This window comes from Anser brachyrhynchus, assembly GCF_964034855.1.
Source record: "Anser brachyrhynchus genome assembly, chromosome: 27".
Classification (NCBI taxonomy): domain Eukaryota; kingdom Metazoa; phylum Chordata; class Aves; order Anseriformes; family Anatidae; genus Anser; species Anser brachyrhynchus.
Window position 1 is genome coordinate 2,194,128 of NC_137720.1, and position 19,645 is coordinate 2,213,772.

The following is a 19,645-nucleotide window of genomic DNA, read 5'->3' on the forward strand; positions in this document are numbered from 1 at the left end:
GCACAAAATGCCCCCAGCCCCGCTGGCACGGGGACGGGCAGCACAGGCTGCCCAGGGCCGTGTCCAGAAACCTCTCCTTGCACACTGAATACCTCAATTCAACTGCAGGGAGCAAGCCTGCCATCCTGCTGAGTACTTCTGAAGATGCAGCTCCTAGAAGCCTGTGGGAGGTGGGGTAGAAGTGTACAAGCGGCTTTTGAGTAATGTGTGCTCCTTCCTGAAACAATCTTCTTGGCAACTGTGAAAGCTGTTTCCTAAAGGTTTAGAAATACACCCACGTCCCCGGACACTCTTTAGGAAAAGGTGCTTTATTCATTCATGCAAGCACTTCGTAGTACTGCAGAGTCAATGCATTTCCACAGCAGTAAGCAAGGGTGAGTCAGAGCGAAACTGCACCGTCAAGATCTCTGACACGGCGAAGGAAACGCAGGTAAACACAGCCGAGTGCCGTGCGTGCGCAGGACGGTTTCCTTTGTGGAATGGACACATCTGGCTTACGCCCTCTGTGTACCAAAAAAAACAACACAGGTTCCAAAACAGGGAGGAGGGAATTGCACAAGAGTGAGAACCGCTCTGAATTGTCGGGGTGTCGAGCTGAAATGACTTCATGGAGAGCCACCGGTTGCTCAAAATAAGAAAGGTTTGGAAACAAGAACTCAGCTCCTGGGCAGGAAAGAAGGCAGGCAGCTGCCGTGGAGATGACCCCAGCCCAGGAGCCCCTTGGCCAGCACCGGGGCTGGAGCTCCCTGGATCTCTGTGCCCTCTGTGAGCTGATGCTCGCCAGCAGTGCCAGCACCTCAACCAAGCACTAAGACCTGAGAGCTGAGAGCAACCCCCCAGAGCAGGGGCTAGGTTTGCAAAGCGGGTCCTGAGGCTGCATCGTTCCCCAGATTGCACCAACCCGCACAGGTTTAATTCACTGCTTTTGCACCAGCTGTGCCCTGCACAGATGGGGGCCAGCTCAAGGTGCTCGGAGAATCACAGCCTGCCCCTTCCCTGCACCCCAGCACAGAAATTTTGATGGCCCTGTAAAATTTGCGCAGCCATCCAGGTCTTGGTCGTGCAGCTCATTGACCTGAGACAGATTGGAGTTAATCCAAACTAAAATCTCGCAGTGTGGGAGCTGGGGTTGAAAGCACCGGTAGAAACGGGTTATGTTCAAAACTACTCATTTTTGCTGCTCTTTCTTCTCCTTTCTCACAGCTTCTGTTGCTGGTCAAGGGAAGAAACCGCACTGATGCATTCGAGCGGGGAAGAAAAGCAGGGACTGACTTCATGACACATGCTGTGATTCACATAAAACTTCTGGTGTCCCTGCAGTGATTCACTAGCAGAATTCACCGGGAGGATTCTCCCTCTTGTCCCTTGGAAAAGCAGCAATATTAACATCAAAGGGAAAACAAATCAGAACACAAAATCCCACGCTGGTACTGTAGTAAGAGAAGTTACCTCAAGGCCTTCAATTATTAGTAATTCATCACTTTGCCCTTACTCATGCATACTCTGACACAGAACATTCCTCTCTTTTGCTCCTAAAATAGTTAAAAACATCTTAAAAAAAATCAAAATATATGTCAACAAACAATACTTTGCATTTTTCCAGCATTTTTTTGCAACAAGCTCATTCGCAGATGTTTGCAAACTCACATGGAAAGAGGTTCAGTGCAGAGAGGGAGGTGAGAGTTGAAGTGATGGGTCCAAAGCAGCAACCTGGAGGTTGGCTGGGAGGGACGCACTACTCCAAACTAACAGAAAAGCTTTCAAAGGCCCCCTATGGCCGCTCTAAGTCCAAATTTATCTTCACTTTCTCTTTCTTGAGCAACAGATTTGTTGCAGAAATCTCTATCGCGAGGAAGCAGGGGCCTGTGTGTATAGAAATCTGTGGAAAGAGAGTGTGAAAGAGAGGAAAACGGAAAAGGCAGACGTCAGAGGAGTTATCTTCAGCACCGAAATGGTAGTTTTATCAGCTGGGACAATGAGTCTCGGTTAGCAGAGCACATCCAGTTCATGGAGCCAGCACTGGGTGGCTTGGACGAAGTTACTGCCTATTTCTAGGAAATGCAATAGGATTCAAGAACGAGAAACAAAAGTGTTCATGACCTGCTTGGACACTTGGGCACCACCTACCAGTGTGCAAACAGCGGCTCCCATGACACAAGCCCAATTAAAATCACAAGCACAGGCCGCTGCTAAGAAACACCTTAAGAAGAGATTGTTCCTCTCGTTGCTGGTGGGGAAGCAGGCAGGAGAGAGTCCTAGCACCAAGCTCTGAGCTCCAGCTCCTCTCCCCTGCAAAGGACACGAGCAGCGGCGCAGCCTGAGCCGGGCTGGGCTCCCCACCACATCCCCAACGCACAGGAGTGATCGTGTTAGTGCCCAGGTGAAACACCAGCTGGAGTTTGGAGCACGTTCCTGAGCCTGCTGGAGCCTGTACAAATTCATGTTGATGTTAGCAGACATAAGCATTAACTGAATAGTAAATAAAAAAAAGATTTCAGAGTGCCATGTATTTGCATCAGGGTGATAAATGAGGAGACAATGTATTTGAACAAGTTCATTAAAAGCAATGCTACTGCATTATCCATGGTGCTGGAGATCCTAAGTGGGGGCTAGACGTGGAGATTTAAAAATAGAAACATTTTTTTCCCCTAACAATAGAGCTTTCTTCTAAAAATAAAAAAGTGACTGTGAGAATGCAGAAGTAACCTCACACAGCACCTTTTCTTCTTCTCATTGTATCTGAAGCTTTCCTCTTTAGCCACATTTAAATTTACAAGAAGCAAGCAATGAAAAAAAAATGCAGTGTCTAAGCACAAAAGATTTGATGGGGTGTGAGGAGGGGAGGGGGGTCAAGAGAACAGGAAACCAAGTTGACGGGAAACACAAGTGACATTTGCTTTTAATGAATGACTTATAACCCTAATATTGCTCGTCAGGAAGCGGGGAGAGGAAACTGAGAGATGTTTTGAGAGTATAAATGAGGGGCTCAATCAAGGTGAAGACTGCAGATCTGCATTTTACCCTCCAGTGAAATTCAACCGAGAGCTGGACTAAGAGGAAAGGAACTCATCTTCACAGCATGCGAACCTGCTGCGCGGCGCTGCTGCTGCTCCTGGCTGCCAGCACCCAGCCTGCCAGGTGCTCACCCGCCGAGCCCGGCTGCCTCCACTTGTCTGACCTCCTGCCTGCAAAGCTCAAGGAGCTGAGGATAAAGTTCGAGGAGATTAAAGACTACTTTGTAAGTATGACACCGCTTTGTCTCTCCTTGTCCCTGTCCTTCTCTTTTATTCTTCTCAGAGTTCAGTGATTTGGATGAGGGGACAGCAGCTTCCCCTGGGCAGAAATTATTTGGTCGTGCCTGGTGTTATGGGCTGCTGCGTGTGGGCAAGAAAAGTTGTTTCGTTGCTTGCTGAGAGACAATATGCAAGGTTTTTCTTCCTAGTTTTAGTTATAATGAACTCGAGCAATTTCATAATGAACCCTGCAGACCTCGCTGGGCAGACTTCCCCCTGAACGTTGCAGAGCAAATTATTCACTGAATTAGGAGGAAGGGACTAGACTCTTCCTCAGGGCCACGAGGTCCAGCCCTTCTGAAACCAATACTAGACGAAAAGGGGAATCTTCTGCTACCGACTTTTCTTTGAAAGAGCCACAGAAGCATGACCAAAGGACTGGAGCACCCTACGGCAAGGAGCGCCTGGTCGGGTGCCTGTGAAAGGTCACAGCGCCGCAGGGACGGGGGCTGCAGGGAGGAAGGGCGCAGAGCCAGCAGCACGAGGCACTCAGAGCATCCATCTGCCTCTGCACAGTGCTGGCAGGGGTGGTTGCTCACACCCAGGTTACTATTTTAGTTAGTGTCAGTACGATTTAGCAGTAAAACGAGATAACCCTCCAGATTCAAACCCAGACTAATGCCACCGTTTGTATCAAATGAACGCTGCCGGTGGGATTTAAGACTTCTAGCTGGCTGTAAACCTTTCAGTTAATGTTAGGAGTGAACATTCACCCCTCAGAAAAGCTTCCGAGCGCCACAGGGCAATGTTTTAGGCGCTGTAAGCCCACCCCCTGCACCGCCCCAGCCCCCCGGAGCTGAAGGCACAGCAGCAGCACCACGAGGCGAAGCCCCCTTGGGGTGCCCCGCTGGGTGGGGACCCTCAGGACGCCAGCAGCAGGCTGCAACCATCCTGCCCCCGGGAGCACGCGAGCAGCCAGGCTGCGCGGAGACCTCTCTTGAAGCGGCTGCCGTAACTTTGACACCTATCTGGGAAGCGGGCTGGTGCGGTTTGCAGGCAGCGCTCTTATGTAAACACCGCCTGCAGCTGAAGCGGGCATGCAGGGCTCCAAGCGCAGGCAGAAGGCTCACGCTAACAAAAAAAATCAAACTGACGTTTGAGATTTCGTGAGCTTGCTGCCTCGGCCCCACCAAAAAAAAAACAGGGATTCCTGTACTTCGCATTACTGAGCGAGAAACCAAAGGGTGCTCTGTGCTTGCTCCAGCGAGACCGTAAATGCAAACAAGCAAAACAATCCTTTGGTGCGGCACAGCGGGAAGCGGTACTGCCTGCCTAGGTAAAGCTCATCTTTCTTTTGTATTCTCCTACAGCAATCCAAAGATGACGAACTTAGCATCCAGCTGCTCAGCTCCGAACTGCTGGATGAATTTAAGGTAAGAATCATAATTCTCACCTAAGCCCACTACCCTCCATCCTTCAGCCCGTTTTTTGTAAGAAAGGAAGCCGATCCTAGCTGGGGGCATTCCCTGGTGTCCCCCAGGGATGGCTCTGCAGCTGGCTGTGGCAGGGCTGGCATGCGGCCATCCCCGTGCTGCGAGGGCTCTGACCACCGTAAGGGCACCGGTGCGTGCTGCCACCAACACGGCCACTTCCTCTCGCCCCAGGGGACCTTCGGCTGCCAGTCGGTGTCGGAGATGATGCGGTTCTACATGGAGGAGGTCCTGCCCAGCGCCATCAAGAACAGCGAGCACCACCAGCAGAGCGTGGGCGACCTGGGCAACCTGCTGCTGAGCCTGAAGGCGATGATGAGGCGCTGTGTGAGTGGGCTCAGCACCGCGGCACGGGGCGCAATCGGGCACTCGGGGGAGCAGCGCTGGTCCCAGACCAGCAGCAAGGCGGGGAGCAGGAGCTGGGTGTCCCCAAGGGCAGGAAAATAGGGGCAGGAGCCAGGTGGGGATGCCTGGGAAGGGGGCAGGGTCTGGTGCTGCACAGCACAGACCCCACGAGGGTGCTCTCCATTAGACAACCAGTACAACAGCAAAGATGCTCAGAAGCACCGATTATTTGCAGCCTGACAAAACCTGGGTGAAGAAACAGCGGGTGGGGGGCTGGGGGTCTGTCCCTTACCCGGCTGCCGTCTCGGTGACGATGCCTCTCACTCCCTCGGCCGTGACCCCATCCCCAGACGCAGGCTGAGTCAGACGGGACCAACCCTGCCCTCGCCGAGCCCGGAGGGAGGGAGAGCACGGGGCTGACAGCGGGGTCCCGGCGGGCTCCGATCTCAGCGCACGGCACGAGGCAGCCCCGGTGCCCGCTGCGGGCGACCGGAGGAAAAGCTCGGGCACGCACGGGGAAGGTGGAGACCCGCGGCGGCAGTGACGAGGGACCCGCAGCAGGAAGGAAAACTGCTGAGTTAAAGCCGTGGTCTCTTTCCCTCTGCAGCACAGGTTCCTCACGTGCGAGAAGAAGAGCAAAACCATAAAGCAGATTAAGGAGACGTTTGAAAAGGTGGGTGCCTTGCGCGGGTGGGTCTGTGGGTTTTACTGCTGTCCTCACACATCAGGGCAGGTGTCAGGAGCTGAACAGGCAGAAGCCTTTGATTATGTGAATGCTTAATACGGAGAAATCCAGTGAGCGAGGCTCAAAGGAGCGGCTGCTGTTTCCGTGAGTGGGTGGGGAGAGAGAAACTGGAGCTTTCGGTGGAAAGAGAACATTTCTAGGGATTCTGCATCGCATACGCACTTGAGCTGCAGCGCAGCAGCGCAGTATCAGTGAATTAAAAATCACCAACTGACTTTCACCTGCAGATGAACGAGAACGGAATCTACAAGGCGATGGGGGAGTTTGACATTTTCATCAACTACATTGAAGAATACTTGCTGATGAAGAGGAGGAAGTGAAAGCGCCCGCGGGGCGGCTGTCACACAAAGTCCTGCTACTTCTTCAGAAATCACATTGGGCTGAAGGACTAAGTTATGCTAGGGCTCAGGGCAAGAATTACAGGTCAACAGCAACTTAAAGTTTAGTATTGTATTTAAAAGTTATTTTTTTAACGATTGAATTTAATATTTATTATTTCTAATACCTCAGTGTTTATGTTTACACATTTTTATTTTGAGAAAAGTATGATGACCTTGTAAACTACTATTTATTGTTCAATATTTTATACTGTTTATAATAGTGCTATTTTATTCATAGCTTCAAAACACCCAAAGCAGCATTCTTCTGCTGAGCAGGTAAATGAGCTGAGTTTATCCTGAGTGCAATTGCTCTGAGCATGGTCACTTGGTCAAGAGCTCTTCCAGCTCTGAGTTGAGCAAAGTTTAATTGCAAACACCCCGTGAGCGCTCTGCTCCTATTCTTGCCAGCTATTTATTTATGCAATCAAATGTTTCCATGCATAACCATGTCACTAGCTCTGGTTCTCCAGTTGGAATTAGGCACTGAAATATTCCAAATTATAGCATGGCCTTGCACTGAGAAAAATAATCATAAAAGTAACCAAGGGCAGGGGTTTTTTTTCCTCCTTTACAAGGGAAGTCCTGCACTCCAGCAAATGCTATGTGATCATGCCTCAGCAATAGCTCGGTTAAAACCCACCTCTTGACTTCAGCCTATAGATTAGTCCAGGTTAAAGAAAAGTAGTGATAGGAATTAAGCTTTTGGTTCTAATAGAACTTGACTTAAATGTTGCTGTCAACTGGCTTCCAGCGCCGCTGGGTCAGACACTCTGCACTTTTAAGAATTAACCTTAGTATTTTCCAGTCTTTGATTGGGTTTTACCTACTGTTTGTTTTTTCTTTTTAGAAGCTAGAGGGTATTTAATTAACCACCATTTTAAGGTGGCTCAGGTAATTTGCATTCAAATTCATAAAGCTGCACACAGCGCTGGCAATATTCAGTTTTGCTTCTAACTGGCTGCACAAGGAGCTGCAGCAGACGGGGGCTGGGAAGGAGGCTGCAGTGGGGCTCCACTGCCCCCCGAGAGCCTCTTGTTTTAGGGGTCCTCACCCGCCTCGCCCCCAGTCTCCTGCATGCCCCACGTGCACTGCAGGACACGGAGCCAGAGGGAAATCCAATAACCCCAAGGCGTTTGCTTCTAATATTTAGAAGTATCAGGGCACCAGTATGATGAACCACTGTCAGTTTGCTGTTTGCTTTCCTGTCATTTGTAAGTTACCACTGACTAGTCTATTTATATGCGATTTACTCCTTTTTGACACGTGGGGACAGAAGGGCATTCCTGCGGGCAGCGTGCCCAGCACCGCTGCAGGACCTGCCCCGCAGCAGCGGTGCTGCTCGACACGGTGCCATTGGCTCGAGGGCAGTGCTGGAGGCAGATGCTGCAAAAATCCACACCACCTTCCTACGGGTGCTCAGGCCAGCTCCTTGCTGCTTCTCCACCGAGCTTTTTGCCTTCAGGGTGGCAGGGAGCCGAGCACAGCCCCGGCACTGCAGCGCGCACCAGCAGAGCCTGGGTGTAAAACTGCTGTTACTGCATCAACCGCTCCGCGTGGATCTGTATGAAAAGAAACCTTTTATTTTTGCTAATAAAGACCTCATGATGAACAAAGCCTCTCTTCTGTTCTTCCAAGCTGTTAACGCGCTGTAGACCAGCAGCAGTGTGCAGATGCCGTGCCCAGCGGGACACGGCCCCGGGCAGGCAGGACCACCAAGCAGGCGATGCATGCATCAATGGGCAGGGAAGCAAGGCGACCCGTGGGCCTCACATTTAAATGCAAATCTCCGAGGAGGCAGAAATACTCCCTAGAACAAACTACCTGCCAGCGATTTCCTAGCCTCTGAGTTACACTGGAGAAACGCTGGCCCCAGCGTGGGTCCCTTCAGCCTCTACCTCTCACAAGCATTTCAGCAATTGCCCTTTTCAGAGCAGCTTTTACAGTTAAATAACAGTTTACGTGCCAAATGTCATTGCTAATCTCCAGGACTAACATCCCTGCCCCTCCCTCCCCTGACTGACAGCACACAGCACTGCTGCCAACTGAGCTGCTTTTAACTTTGCATTTGTTCTCCATCAGGATGAGGCCTTGATCCTGGATCAGACAGGAGATGCCAGCTCCATTCTCGACCAACATTAGTTACCGACAGACCTGCTTGCTTTTCCTCCGCTTTGGGATCGCATCTCCACGCACATCCACGTGCATACACCGGCAGAGGACCTGACCGAGGAGGGGAAGGTGTGTGCACACGAAGGCACAGCTCCGTCGCCACCAAACCCGGGCACAGCCATTTCCAGAGCCCAGCTCTCGCCGACACCAGGAGCTGCTGCTGGCGGGCACCCACCCGGCGCCTTTCGGTTTCAGTTTCGGGCCTCTTCTGTTTTCACTGCTTGTACATCTTTGCTTGCCAGCCAGAACACTGAGTGCTTGCTGGCAGCTGGGGTTTCTCTCCTCACTGCATTAGAAACAAGAATATTTAACAGGACAATTTCGAAGCCAGTTTCTGTCTAAACTTCACTCCAGAGTCTGTCAGTGTGACTGCTGTGTTTGCCCAGGAGATTCCTTGCATTCTTGGCAACAGCTGCCCGGTGCCTCAAAGCTTCATCCAAGGCAAGCCAGGTGCATGTGCTCCCTGCCCTGTCCCGCATACATTTTCACCCCTTTTACACAACTTTTATTGCAGCGCCCGAGGCACCAGCTCGGGGCAGGAGCCCGAGGGCCCTCGTGAGTGAGATGGGTGCTCAGCACCCTGCCCCGGGGAAAAGGCAGCGTCAGCTCGGCGGCGGTGAGTTTTTCAGTAAAGCACAGTCACTCTGGTTAGAGTAACCACAGGAAGGAAGCAGATGGGATGCCTCTTGCTGTATGGAGAACAAAGGTTTCCAGTTACCTGGCACTACTGGAGCCGCTTGGTACGGAAGATGGCTGAGACAGAGAGCTGAGCACTCTGCAAGGGATGCTGAGTGGCCTGAGGGCCACCAGTGCGGAGGTGCAGTCCTGCTCCTCCCAAACTGGGTGAGGAAGCGGGGAGGCAAAAAGGTGCCATAGGGCTCCCAGCCCCGGGCATGGGTTGACTCAAGGGAGAGGGAAACAAGTGGCAGGGCACCGAGCACCAGATTCCCATACACGCTGCGTGTGAACGAGCCTGTGCCATTCGTCACCAAAACGCGGGGAGGTTTGCATCATGACATGGACCCGGTAGACAAAAGCATGCAAACACAACTATGACTAAATGTATGTCTCATCTTCAAGAAGTTTTAGGAAGGGTGTTCTGGAAAACCCAGCAGAAGTTGCCTGGGCAACCAAAGGCAGCAACTGTCATGGAGCAATAACGGCCAGTGAAGGAGCGATCGCCGTGATTCATTTCTGGCCGTGCTCTCAGGCAGCTCAGGCAGCCCTCTGCAGGGTCAGCTCGGGCCACAATTGTCCCTCCCTCCTGGGACACATGAACTTAAAAATAAATAAACAAAAACTGGAGGGGAAAAAAAAAAAAAAAAAGAAATGAAAACCCCAGGTTTTCAAAGGGCAGCCTGCAGTGAGATACACCAGGCACTGCTCCAAGTCATCCCCTGTGGCTCACGACTCAGACCAGCACCACCCGGGCTGCGTCCTGGCCTGGCGTTTGCTGCGCGCATCAGGCGCTGCGGCCACCCCGCAGAGACACCGTGGGCCCCAGTGTCAACCAACACACTCCAAAAACATCAGTGTTTGGGGGGGGGGGGGGGGGGGGAAATGTCTTTTACCACAGCAGAGGGATGGCATCACAGGGTGAGCTCCATGCACAGTCGGAGCTGGCGTGAGACGAGCGGAGCAGCGAGCCCAGGGCACTGCGCTGGGGACAGGTGAGCTCAGGATGAGGCCCTGCTGCTGTGGCCTCTCTGCAAACCCAAACGGGACAGCGCTCCCTGCACACCATTTTGCACAAAAAAAGAGCAAACTCAGACTATGAAAGCGACGTCCCCCAGCAGGGCAAATCCAGGCTCTGCTGACAGCTCAGAGGTGCCTTCAGCATGGATCTCCCTGCCCGCAGCCTTGTTCAGCTGAATTAACCCTCGCGAACGTGTCCCTCCCTGCATCCCTGTTCCATCCACTGCTTCTTAATCTCTGGTATTTAAAACCCAGCCCTGGGACTGGGGCAGGGAGCGGCCCCGTAGGGCTGTGCTGGGCTCAGCAAAAATGCCGCTCGTGCACCCCGAAAGCTGCTGCGCCAGAGGCCGGCGGCAGCGGCGCGTTATCCCACACCACGTAGTGCTGAGGTAGTTCCTGCCAATCTCAGTGTCAGTCTGGGTGTTACAGTAACAGCGCAGGACTCTCACAGATCTCAGAGATGGTGGTTTTCTGTTTGTTTTTTTTTTAATCCCACAGAAGCAAATGATTTCCTTGCTGGGTATCTCCTTCGTGATAGCTTACCCCCGCTGCCTGAGCGGCTTCCTGACACGCAGCCCTGCTACCTGGGAGCCTGAGCCAGCCACGTGCCGACTGCTCACCTAAAGGAGCCCGAGCTGTTCGCCAGGCCCAGCGCCACACCTCCTGGCTGGCAACATGGGGCCGCAGAGATTTCAGTCTGGTGTGGGTTGCACACGGTTAAACCACTTCTAGGGTTAAATATATATATATATATATATATATATATATATATATATATATAAAAAAACCCTGGAGGAAAAGAACTGGAGATTTGGTCTACAGCCAGGGGAGGTTGACCAGACCTTCAGCTCCCAAAACATGAAGCAAGCCAGGGGTCAGGATCTGGCCAGAACATGAACCCAGCAGGAGCACTGCGGCTGATCTGGCCTGCCGTAACGCAGCACGATAACCCACACCTGGCTCCCACCATGACCCATCCTCCAGAGGCACCAGTGAGGCTTCTTTCAGGGGGTAAAGCCAAAAACAAGCTCCCAATAGTTTATTTTCCTCTTTAAAAAGTCCAGCCAGCAGTTGCTCAGCAGAAGCCCGGCCCCTGCTCGGAGCCGCCTGCTCCCTGCAGCCCCACGAGACCAAGGCACACACTGTAGCACGGGACCGGGACAGGAACAGCGCAGTGGGGCCGCAGAAGTCCAGGCTTGCACAACCGTGCCATCACGCAGGCAGGGATTTTCATGGTGAAAGCAGCTGAGCCGCAACAGATGAATCATTGCCAGCAGGCACGGGAGCGGGCTCGCCGGCCCAGCACCGGCAGCTCTCCGCTCTCTGCAAGGTGCCGCGGTGGAGGCAGTCACTCTGTCCTTCCACGGCTTTCATCAGAGAGATGTCCAGATCTGGGGAGAACGCAGTGCCCAGACAGAAAACAGACAGAGCACACATGCAGGGTGTGCACAGACAAGTCAGTGGTTTCAATAGCACTTCAGTCACGTCACTGCAAATCATGCATGAGCACACGCACACATGGATAAAGCTCCTAAGGACTTCAAAAGTGCCCGAGCATTAGCTATGCATGGCTATAAATTTCACTTGAAATAAGGAACGTGCTGAGCGGCAACTCATCAGAGCATCTGCCTCCTGAAGGAGTAGTTTCTTCTGTTTTTTCTTTTTTCTCTTCAGAAACTTTCCTTTTGGTGGTATGATGGCACTGAAGCCCTAAATGGACAAAACCAAAAGAAACAAGCACTGCTTTTTACAATTTTTAAATTGCGGAAGCTTTCAGAACTTTCCTGATTTCTGCTGTGGTTACAGTTAACACTTGTTATTTAACTTTTTTAACAGGTTGGGCCACTAATGCCTCTCTGTGCCCTAGATTTCAGTACCACGTGACCCTGAAAATGGGGCTTTTGTCATGAAAGAGGTCAGGAGCAGTGAGAGCGCTGAGCAGCGCGCCCCAGCGCAGCACACACGGCACCAGAGCGGCGCAGGAGGAAGCGGGCACGGGGCTCACGGGCTGGCACTTTCCTATTTGTGCTGTGGTGGCAAGAGCCTGGCTCACCCGCAGTGCAGCAGGGTTACTAAAGCCAGCAGCAGAACAGCACCACGCTGTTAGTGCTCAGGGCCTGGTTTCTGGGAAGGGCTCGTCCTCGTCCAGGGTGCCAGCATCCTGCGGAGTCACCGGTGCACGTGCACGAGACCCGAGCATCCTTTTTGAGACAGGGCAAAACCTACGCGCAGGCGCCAATCCCACCCCGCTCTGTGGGGCTCCACTTTCAGTATTTCGACGAGTGAAATCTAAGCTCAACGCCTATTCATTTGTGCTCCGGCGTTACCCGTAAGATGGAGGAGCAGCGGCTCCGGCTGTCTCATAGCGAGAGGCTTGTACGGGCGGTGGTGCTGCACCCTGCGGCATGGGGTCTGACGCACGGGGCCAGGAGGCAGCACGGGGCTGTCCCCACAGCGGCCCTGCCCGCTCTCGGGATTACAAACTGCCTTTTCACTCTCGGTCTCAGTGGGGTGACGAGCAGGGCTCTTGCAGGGGTGGCATACGAGCGGATGCTCCTGCTCCCAAGGACCGGCGACGCTTGCTCCGGCGTGTGCAGGCAGATGCCTGCCTGGGGACAGGGCCCTGCACGCCGGGCACCCCGCATAGCTCCAGGCTCTGTAGGCACAAGCCTCTCTCCTCACTTAGGAATTCAAACAGTTCAAGCGTCACCTCGTCCCCTGCAAAAGCCCAAGCCATCCGTTTTCTGTAGACTTTGAGATTTGAGGGCAAATATTTTGGGAGGAAAGATTTCGCCAGCTGCCCCAACAGCAGGGTTTCTCCTCTAACACCGTGCAGCAGACTGTCCTAGCCCTTTTCTGAGCACTGTGGGTTCCTATCACAAACTCCTCTATTCCTCTACAGCAAGGCAAAAACTAAAAACAAAAAAACAAAAAAACGTGTATTAACACCCCATGAAACACCCCTATCAAAAAACAAGCATGTCAGTCATTGGTAAAGCACTGCACCTGGCCATTTCCATTTCGTTTCTCCGTAATTACCGTTTACCAGCAACACTCCAGTGTAATAAAGCTTGAAGAGCCACCCATGTCCTTTTCCATGTGCAGTGCTACTATAAACATGGGGAAGCAGAAAGGAGCAGCCCCACCGCTGCCACCTGTGCTCCCGTCTCAGGCTCTCATGCCCAAGGGGCACACACAGTCGGTGGATACGGGCATCAGCCACAACGCACCAGGCTGGAGAAGCCCCTGCACAGCTTCTGCTGTTGCCCCAGAAACCGTGCAGAGCAGACGGCAAATCACAAGCAAAAGGGCCGGATAAAAGGAGCCATGGGATGTGCAAAGCAAAGCGATTCCCCCCACCGCACCTGCGGCTGGTGCATGGGGGTTGCGCAGGGAGCTTCGGGAGCGAAGGGGCCAGTTCTCAGCAAGGCGCCCGCTTTCAGCGAAGCTCCTTTCCCATGCGGCGTGCCGGGCTCTGCACGCCTGCCGAGCCCCCGGCGCCCGCCCCGCAGCGGCGCCCAGCGCGCTCCGCGCGCGTCTCCTCCGCACGCAGGTGGTTTCACAATGACTAAGGGCTGGTTACCCTCAGCAATACAGAGACCAGCGGCAGGCTGGCAAAGCAGCCACCTAACAGGAACAGCAGCCACTTGCTTTCCTCTCAGCTCTAAATCACTTTATCCTGATACATTATGAGGGTTTGGGGAGGATTCAGTGCTTGGTGTCGAAACCGAGCCCCGGGTGGTTTACAGGACACCGTCAGGGTGAAGCAGCAGGCTGACGTAGGACAGAGAGATGCACAAACCCTGTGACATTTTTTTGTCCTATTCCACCTGTTAACCCATTAGTTTGTGAAAGGGACAGAGCACAGTTCAGATGCAGGGACTCACCTGGTTAGACAATGATACAGAGGAAGGAAGGAAAATCATCAAATTAATCCCAGGCATGTCAGCTCTTTGGATGCCCAAGTCTGAGCGCTTCCCTGGGCTTTCTGATTGAGGAGGAGATGGAGATCGCAGCCCACAAAGTCGGTACAAAACCCTGGTTTGCTAGGGATGGCAATTCGGTGGTCTGCACCAGCCTGTTCTCATTTCACACCTCTGCTTTCCGTGCTGTGCTACCCTTTGCCTCTTGACAGCTTCTCTCCACCATTTCATCACACCCTGAAGCAACAAAATCTTCTCCACTCCAAGCAATTTGGTATTTTGAGGCTGGACTACAAGGTTCATTTCTTGAAAACAATGCCAAGTTTCTTTTTTCCTGAGTTGAAAAGTCATTTCCTGAATCTTTTACAATGCTGACCCCAACTCCTGCGATCAGCACATCCCGCACACCCTCTCTACAACCTGCTGACAGCTTCCCACTGCTGGTACCTTACCATAGTGAAAAGCTTGTTTTAATGCTCCTGGGCATGATACTTTTACAGCTGAGTTTAAATTATCAATCAGTCATCATTGCCTTAACCTCTGCTGCAAATATCCTCGCCCAAAGTCTCTGATTTTACAGTCAGCTTCAGCAAGCACTCAGCAGACTCTGTCTAACCACAGGGTCAAGCAAGACTAATGCTTGGCCCTTTACTAGTTTGGCACTCGTGAGCACTAAGCGACTAGCTGTGCCAATACTGGTCGTTCCAAGCACTGCAGCAGGAAATCCTGACAACCCTCTGATGACCCCAATCCCAATTCTCAGAAAAATACTACCATCATCTGATATTTCACAAAAAGCTTTGCATTTCTAAATTGTGCAGCTTACCATCAGCTCCTGATAACGAGGTCTGACCCGTGAGGTCTGAAAGGCAGCCGGGGCAAGGGCAGCCTCCAGTTAAACCACAGAAGAGACATCGCAGCCAGGCTTTGGAGCAGGCACCGCAAAGGGAGCTGGTCCAGGACTTGTGCAGTGCAGCTTCAGACCGGACCTAATGCTCCCAGAGGGCAGGCTGAAGCCCTCCCTTACCTCCTGGGGTTACCTTCAGGCTCAGTGCTGCAGGGGCTGTGGGGTGCTGGGACAGAGAGGTCCATACATCCCCCAGCACAGGCCACCAGCAGGTAGGAAGCAAACAGAACAGCTCTGAACCATCACCAAGGCAAAATCTAAGCCTTGCTTGAAGGCCTAGCACACCTGGGGTACTAACAGACTGGAAATATAACCAACTGCAAAGTCTACATGGCCAACAGAAGGCTATGGTTAGCTTCTACTACACTGAGAACAGGTTTACTAGTACTGATAGTACATAGGTGGAAAAATACCTACTCTAACTCATAATCCTTGTCATAAGAAAAGTAGGGGCATGAACAAAGTAGTCTGTTATGCACAACTGCTTAGTCCTGCTCTGTTCTGATCTCTGTCTGCATCCCTTGCACAACATGCCTTCCTGTCCCGCACAACCCCGGCGGCCCTGGGGACAGCGTGTCCTCGTGGGGACGGCCAGCATTGGCCAACACCGAGCGGGCAGCGGGCGGCACGTGGCTGCGGAGGGGGAGGTTGGGTACTGCATGCTCTCCGGGCCCCGCTTCTGTCCCTGCAAGAGCAGCAACTACTTCTGGCATCGGCAGACAAGGAAACGAGATCTTTGTGATTCATCTCTCAGGTAGTGGCAAACACTGATGATCTACCTGGAGCAGAGCCAGGTTTTTGATCAAAACCAATCCCCTCAATAGTGTGAAATATATTTTTTTTCCTCAGCAGGAAGTTTGCTGCTAAAAATAAGGTGGGGTGAGGAGAGAGCGTTTATTTTCCTACCAACTACTGAAAATTTAAAATGATGCAGTGAATCTTTCACATATTCCTTCAGAGTCAGCAAGTCACACGTACAGTCCCTTGAATTTACTTGAAGTGCTGGGCAGCTACGTCATAGCACATACATACGTGATGGACAAGAACGCTCAAAGGTTAAATAACACAACGTGAAATTCCACAGCTTCAGCTCCGGGGCAGAACCGACCCTTGGCCCAAACCCCATCCCCTCAGTGCCTGTGGCAGCGAGGGGTGCCGGTGGACATCTGAGCTCTTTCACCTGCGGTTTTGAAGGGATGTTTGCCATGCGGAGCTGGCGCCACTCTGCAGGAGGGAGGCTGGGCCCAGGACGAAGCCAGCCCAGCACCAGCTTCACAGAAGCCAGGGCAGAGGCCCCACGGCAGGACAGGGTGTAACGTGAAGGAAGGAGGCACGGAGGAGTTAGGCCATAAGCCAGATACACAGGAGAATGGCTCTGAGCCCTCCCAGAAGACCTGTTCAGAGGCAAGCTCCACGTGTGGGAAGCCTCGGGGATGAAGCTGCCTCCTGGTTTTGTCACTGCGCTCAGGCCCACGCATGCTCTGTGTCTGGAGCTACAAAACGCAGCCCTCAGAGGCCAGGGACGCCCTTTGCAGCCTGTCCCACTCCTCCAAAGCTGAAGACAGGCCCAGGGGGAGAGCAGGAGGACGACTAGAGGAGCAGGCCCTGGGAGGACGTCCAGCTCTGGTCCTGGCTCTGGGAAGGAGCAAGAGCAAAGGCCAAGGAGCTGCTGAAGGAAGGGACACCGAGGCATGCTTTGGTGGCAGGAGGCCTGGCTGGATGTCCCCATCGGGCCGGGACAAGCACACATGTCCGAGGCACCAGCACCTCAGAGCTGCCCGTGGTTATCAGCCTGAGGTGCTGACAGTCTGCTCCAGGGGTGGGGGTGGGATACAGCGCTTATCTGCCATCGTCTGTGCTACCACTCCTGGTTTCCAGTTATGTTTGAGGTATTTTCATAAAGAGTAAGCATGCAAGAGTATCTCTTGCTAATCTCGTTGCCCTTTATCTTGGTGGCTCATCTTTAGCTTCTAGTTGAAATTAGCCATCTATGTCTTCTTTTAAGGCCAAGCAAAGGTCAGGCTGCACTTTTTGACATGACTACAGATGTACGGAGATTGCGGTGTTGGTATTTACCTGCTGAAGCTACTGAGGAGCAAACGAAGACCTTCACAAATTTGGCTCCGGACAACTTCCTCCTGTTCCCAAATCACTCATGGCTTCAGAGCATTTCCACGCTGAAAAGTGGGAAGAGAAAAACACGTTGTTGAAAGCTCCAATCTGTCCCCCCGCTGGTGGCCTGGGCCCCCACCAGCGGTGCGAGGATGCTGCAGGATCCTCCTGCCCCAGGGGAGCTCTCTGCTGCTGAGATAAACCGCAGGCTCCCCTTGGGAGGAAGGTCTGGTACGACAGAGCCCAGGGGAAAGCAGAGAAGCTCGCCAACCTTTCCTCCGCACAGGTGCCCCCTTTGCACCCCGCAGCAGTGGCTGCTCGCACCCTGGGGTGCAGGGGAGCCTCCGAGCTGGGTCCAAGGCTCATGGTGTGGGGGCTGCAGAATGTCACCTACTCAGCAGGGCCGAGGGGAATGGAAATATCACCCTGAAACACCAACAGGGCAATGCTTAGCTGACTTGCAAGGTAACACGGGATCTACCCATACCAGAAGGCTCAGATGTATCCCGTACGAGGATTAACCCTGCACCTTTGGGTGCTAGAAAGCCCGAGATACCCAGATTGTGGGTACATGGAGCCATGAGGGCACCCACCCACTGGGGGCACTGGGTTCTCCAGAATCCCAACTAACCACCCTTGCCCCAGCCTGGCCCAGGACACCCCCACGGCACCCATGTCACCGGGTTTCTGTGCTCTGCTCCCACCGCAGCTGGAAGGGCTTGCGAGGAGTGGTGGCCACCACCTCTCCCTGCCCCACAACAGAGCCTTTGCTCAACGATTTTATCTTAGATCCCCTTTGAGCATTTTTACTAAGCATGACGTACAGAACTGGTCTCGTCTCTCCCCAAAAGCTGTATTCCTTCACACTGCTTTTTTTCATCCACACCTTGCATGGGAAAGGAAACACTGTCATACATTTCCCCAGCTCATGGCTGCCCTCTTCTCTCCTCTACAGCCTATTTATTTACAGCACTTTTTGAACAAATCTGTCTAAAAATTTTGCTTTCAAACCCGAAGCAACAAAATATCGCCCTGTATGAGTAAGTCTGTTCTCACCCAACGCCCACACTGACCCAGCTATTCCTTTTAGTATCAACATCTTTACAGAAAATAGACCTCTGTTTTCATCCACCTAGACAGACTGTATGAAAGCAGTGACAGAAAAAAGAGTCTGGCAGCGTGCTGCAGGGAGCGCAGGGCCCCTCTGAAGGGATTCATGCAGGGAAGGGGAGGAGAAGCGGCTGCCGGGTGGGTGAAGCTGTGCAGAGCCCAAAGCCAGGACCAGGGGGCTCCAGCCCCAGGCTAGAGGAATGGGGGGGACACGGGAGACCCCGGGAGCCGCAGTGACCACCACCACGAGACCTGCAGTGCCCATACTGGGCTGGGACGGGTTTTGCAGAGCCAGCTGCTGCCTCTCCCCGGGGCGCTCTGCTCTGCTCCGCTCTCCGCATCTCCCTCCCCAAACAACGTTTCAAGCCGCAAACCTTCACGCTGGAGTTGAGGTTTGTGTCAGTAAGCACTGTGATTTCCAGAACTGGCTTTCAGTAATAAAGGAAATACAAACCTCAGACCCCCCGCCCCACAAAGACAACGTTTGGCTTTTTATTGCTAGGATTACGTTTGTTTATAAAAACTTCTTTCCAAAACATTGAACCTGCGCAAGCCCTTGAGAGCTAACGGCAGCTGTGGGCTGAGCCCTTGGAAAAATTAGCCTGCGCTTCACACCTCTCAATGCTGTACATATTTGTGCAGTCCACATTTCCGCTTCTGTAGAGCGATCTGCATTGTGCAAACGGACATGACTTACTGTTAGGGCTTTAAGTATTAGCTCACTGTTTTGGAACTTGGCAGCTGAAGAAAATGACTCCTCCCTACTTGGCTTTTGCAAGAGTGACTGGAGGAGGTCACCAGAGCTCCTTCGCTCTTTCTCTTGCAGCACCTTTGTGGGATTTGACTTCTTTCCTTCCTGCTCTCTTGCACAACAGCATCCCACAGCAGCACTTCTCGGAGCAGCCCATGCACTAGCCAGGAGCAGGATGAGCGATCCCAAAGGCTTCCCCGCACGACTGCTGCATGCTCGGTGCCACCGCTCCACGCTTGTGTTCAAACAGTTCATCAAAAGCAGCAACGTGCCAGCCTGCATCCCCCATCCAAATACAGTGATCGAGACATGGCCTCGCAGCGAAGGCAAGGACCTGACTTTTGGCTTTGGGGTCTTGCGCCAAGCACTTGGCACCACACACAACATGCAAATGACAAACGACACAAGCTTTTCAGTCAGTGCATCGCCCAGCCTCAGTCTTTCCTGACATTTTTTCCATGCTGTCGGTGCTGCTGGGAGCTGTCACAGGTGCTGCGTGGAGCCACCGCCCACGACGTGGGGATGCTCTCCCTGTGGTCACTGCCGAGGCTGTTCCTCCTGTCCCTCCTGGCAGCATGGGCCTTGCTTAAACCATATACGTAATATATAATATTAAATATTTATATATATAAAGTAAGCTGGCTTAACAAGAGACAGAGCCCCTGGCAAACAACACTTCCAGTTCACCAGGAACTGGGCACAGAGGGAACTCGGGGCAGCCAGGGCCAGGAGCCTGGCATGGAGCAGAGCTGCAGCACAGCACCTGGTCCTCGTGGGCTTCATTG

At 52.8% G+C, this 19,645-nt stretch overlaps 2 protein-coding genes across 5 annotated transcripts in view; one reads left to right on the top strand and one right to left on the bottom strand.

Annotated features, from left to right (window-relative positions):
- Positions 1-16,949, bottom strand: part of LOC308183251 (interleukin-20-like) — a 31,617-nt gene extending 14,668 nt beyond the window's left edge. Inside the window, exons 1-2 of the mRNA XM_080569057.1 lie at positions 13,945-16,949; positions 8,345-11,767 (exon numbers count right to left, since the gene is read on the bottom strand). The gene's annotated coding sequence lies outside the window, so the exon portion shown is untranslated. The remainder of the gene's footprint in view (positions 1-8,344; positions 11,768-13,944) is intronic.
- On the top strand, positions 1,675-9,908 carry IL10 (interleukin 10). Of its 4 annotated transcripts, none has more exons than XR_013942362.1 (5): positions 1,675-3,238; positions 4,604-4,666; positions 4,898-5,050; positions 5,676-6,236; positions 8,273-8,312. XR_013942362.1 is itself a non-coding variant. In XM_080569055.1 (5 exons), exons 1-5 carry the CDS (start codon positions 3,080-3,082, stop codon positions 6,131-6,133), a joined length of 534 nt encoding a protein of 177 aa, XP_080425181.1. In that variant the 5' UTR covers positions 1,675-3,079; the 3' UTR covers positions 6,134-9,908. The 4 variants fall into 4 exon arrangements, 3 of the variants coding, with proteins under 3 accessions (XP_080425181.1, XP_080425182.1, XP_080425180.1); XM_080569055.1 differs by having other exon boundaries at positions 5,676-5,741; positions 6,041-9,908; XM_080569056.1 differs by having other exon boundaries at positions 5,676-5,741; positions 8,273-9,908.
- Positions 16,950-19,645: the final 2,696 nt, after the last annotated feature.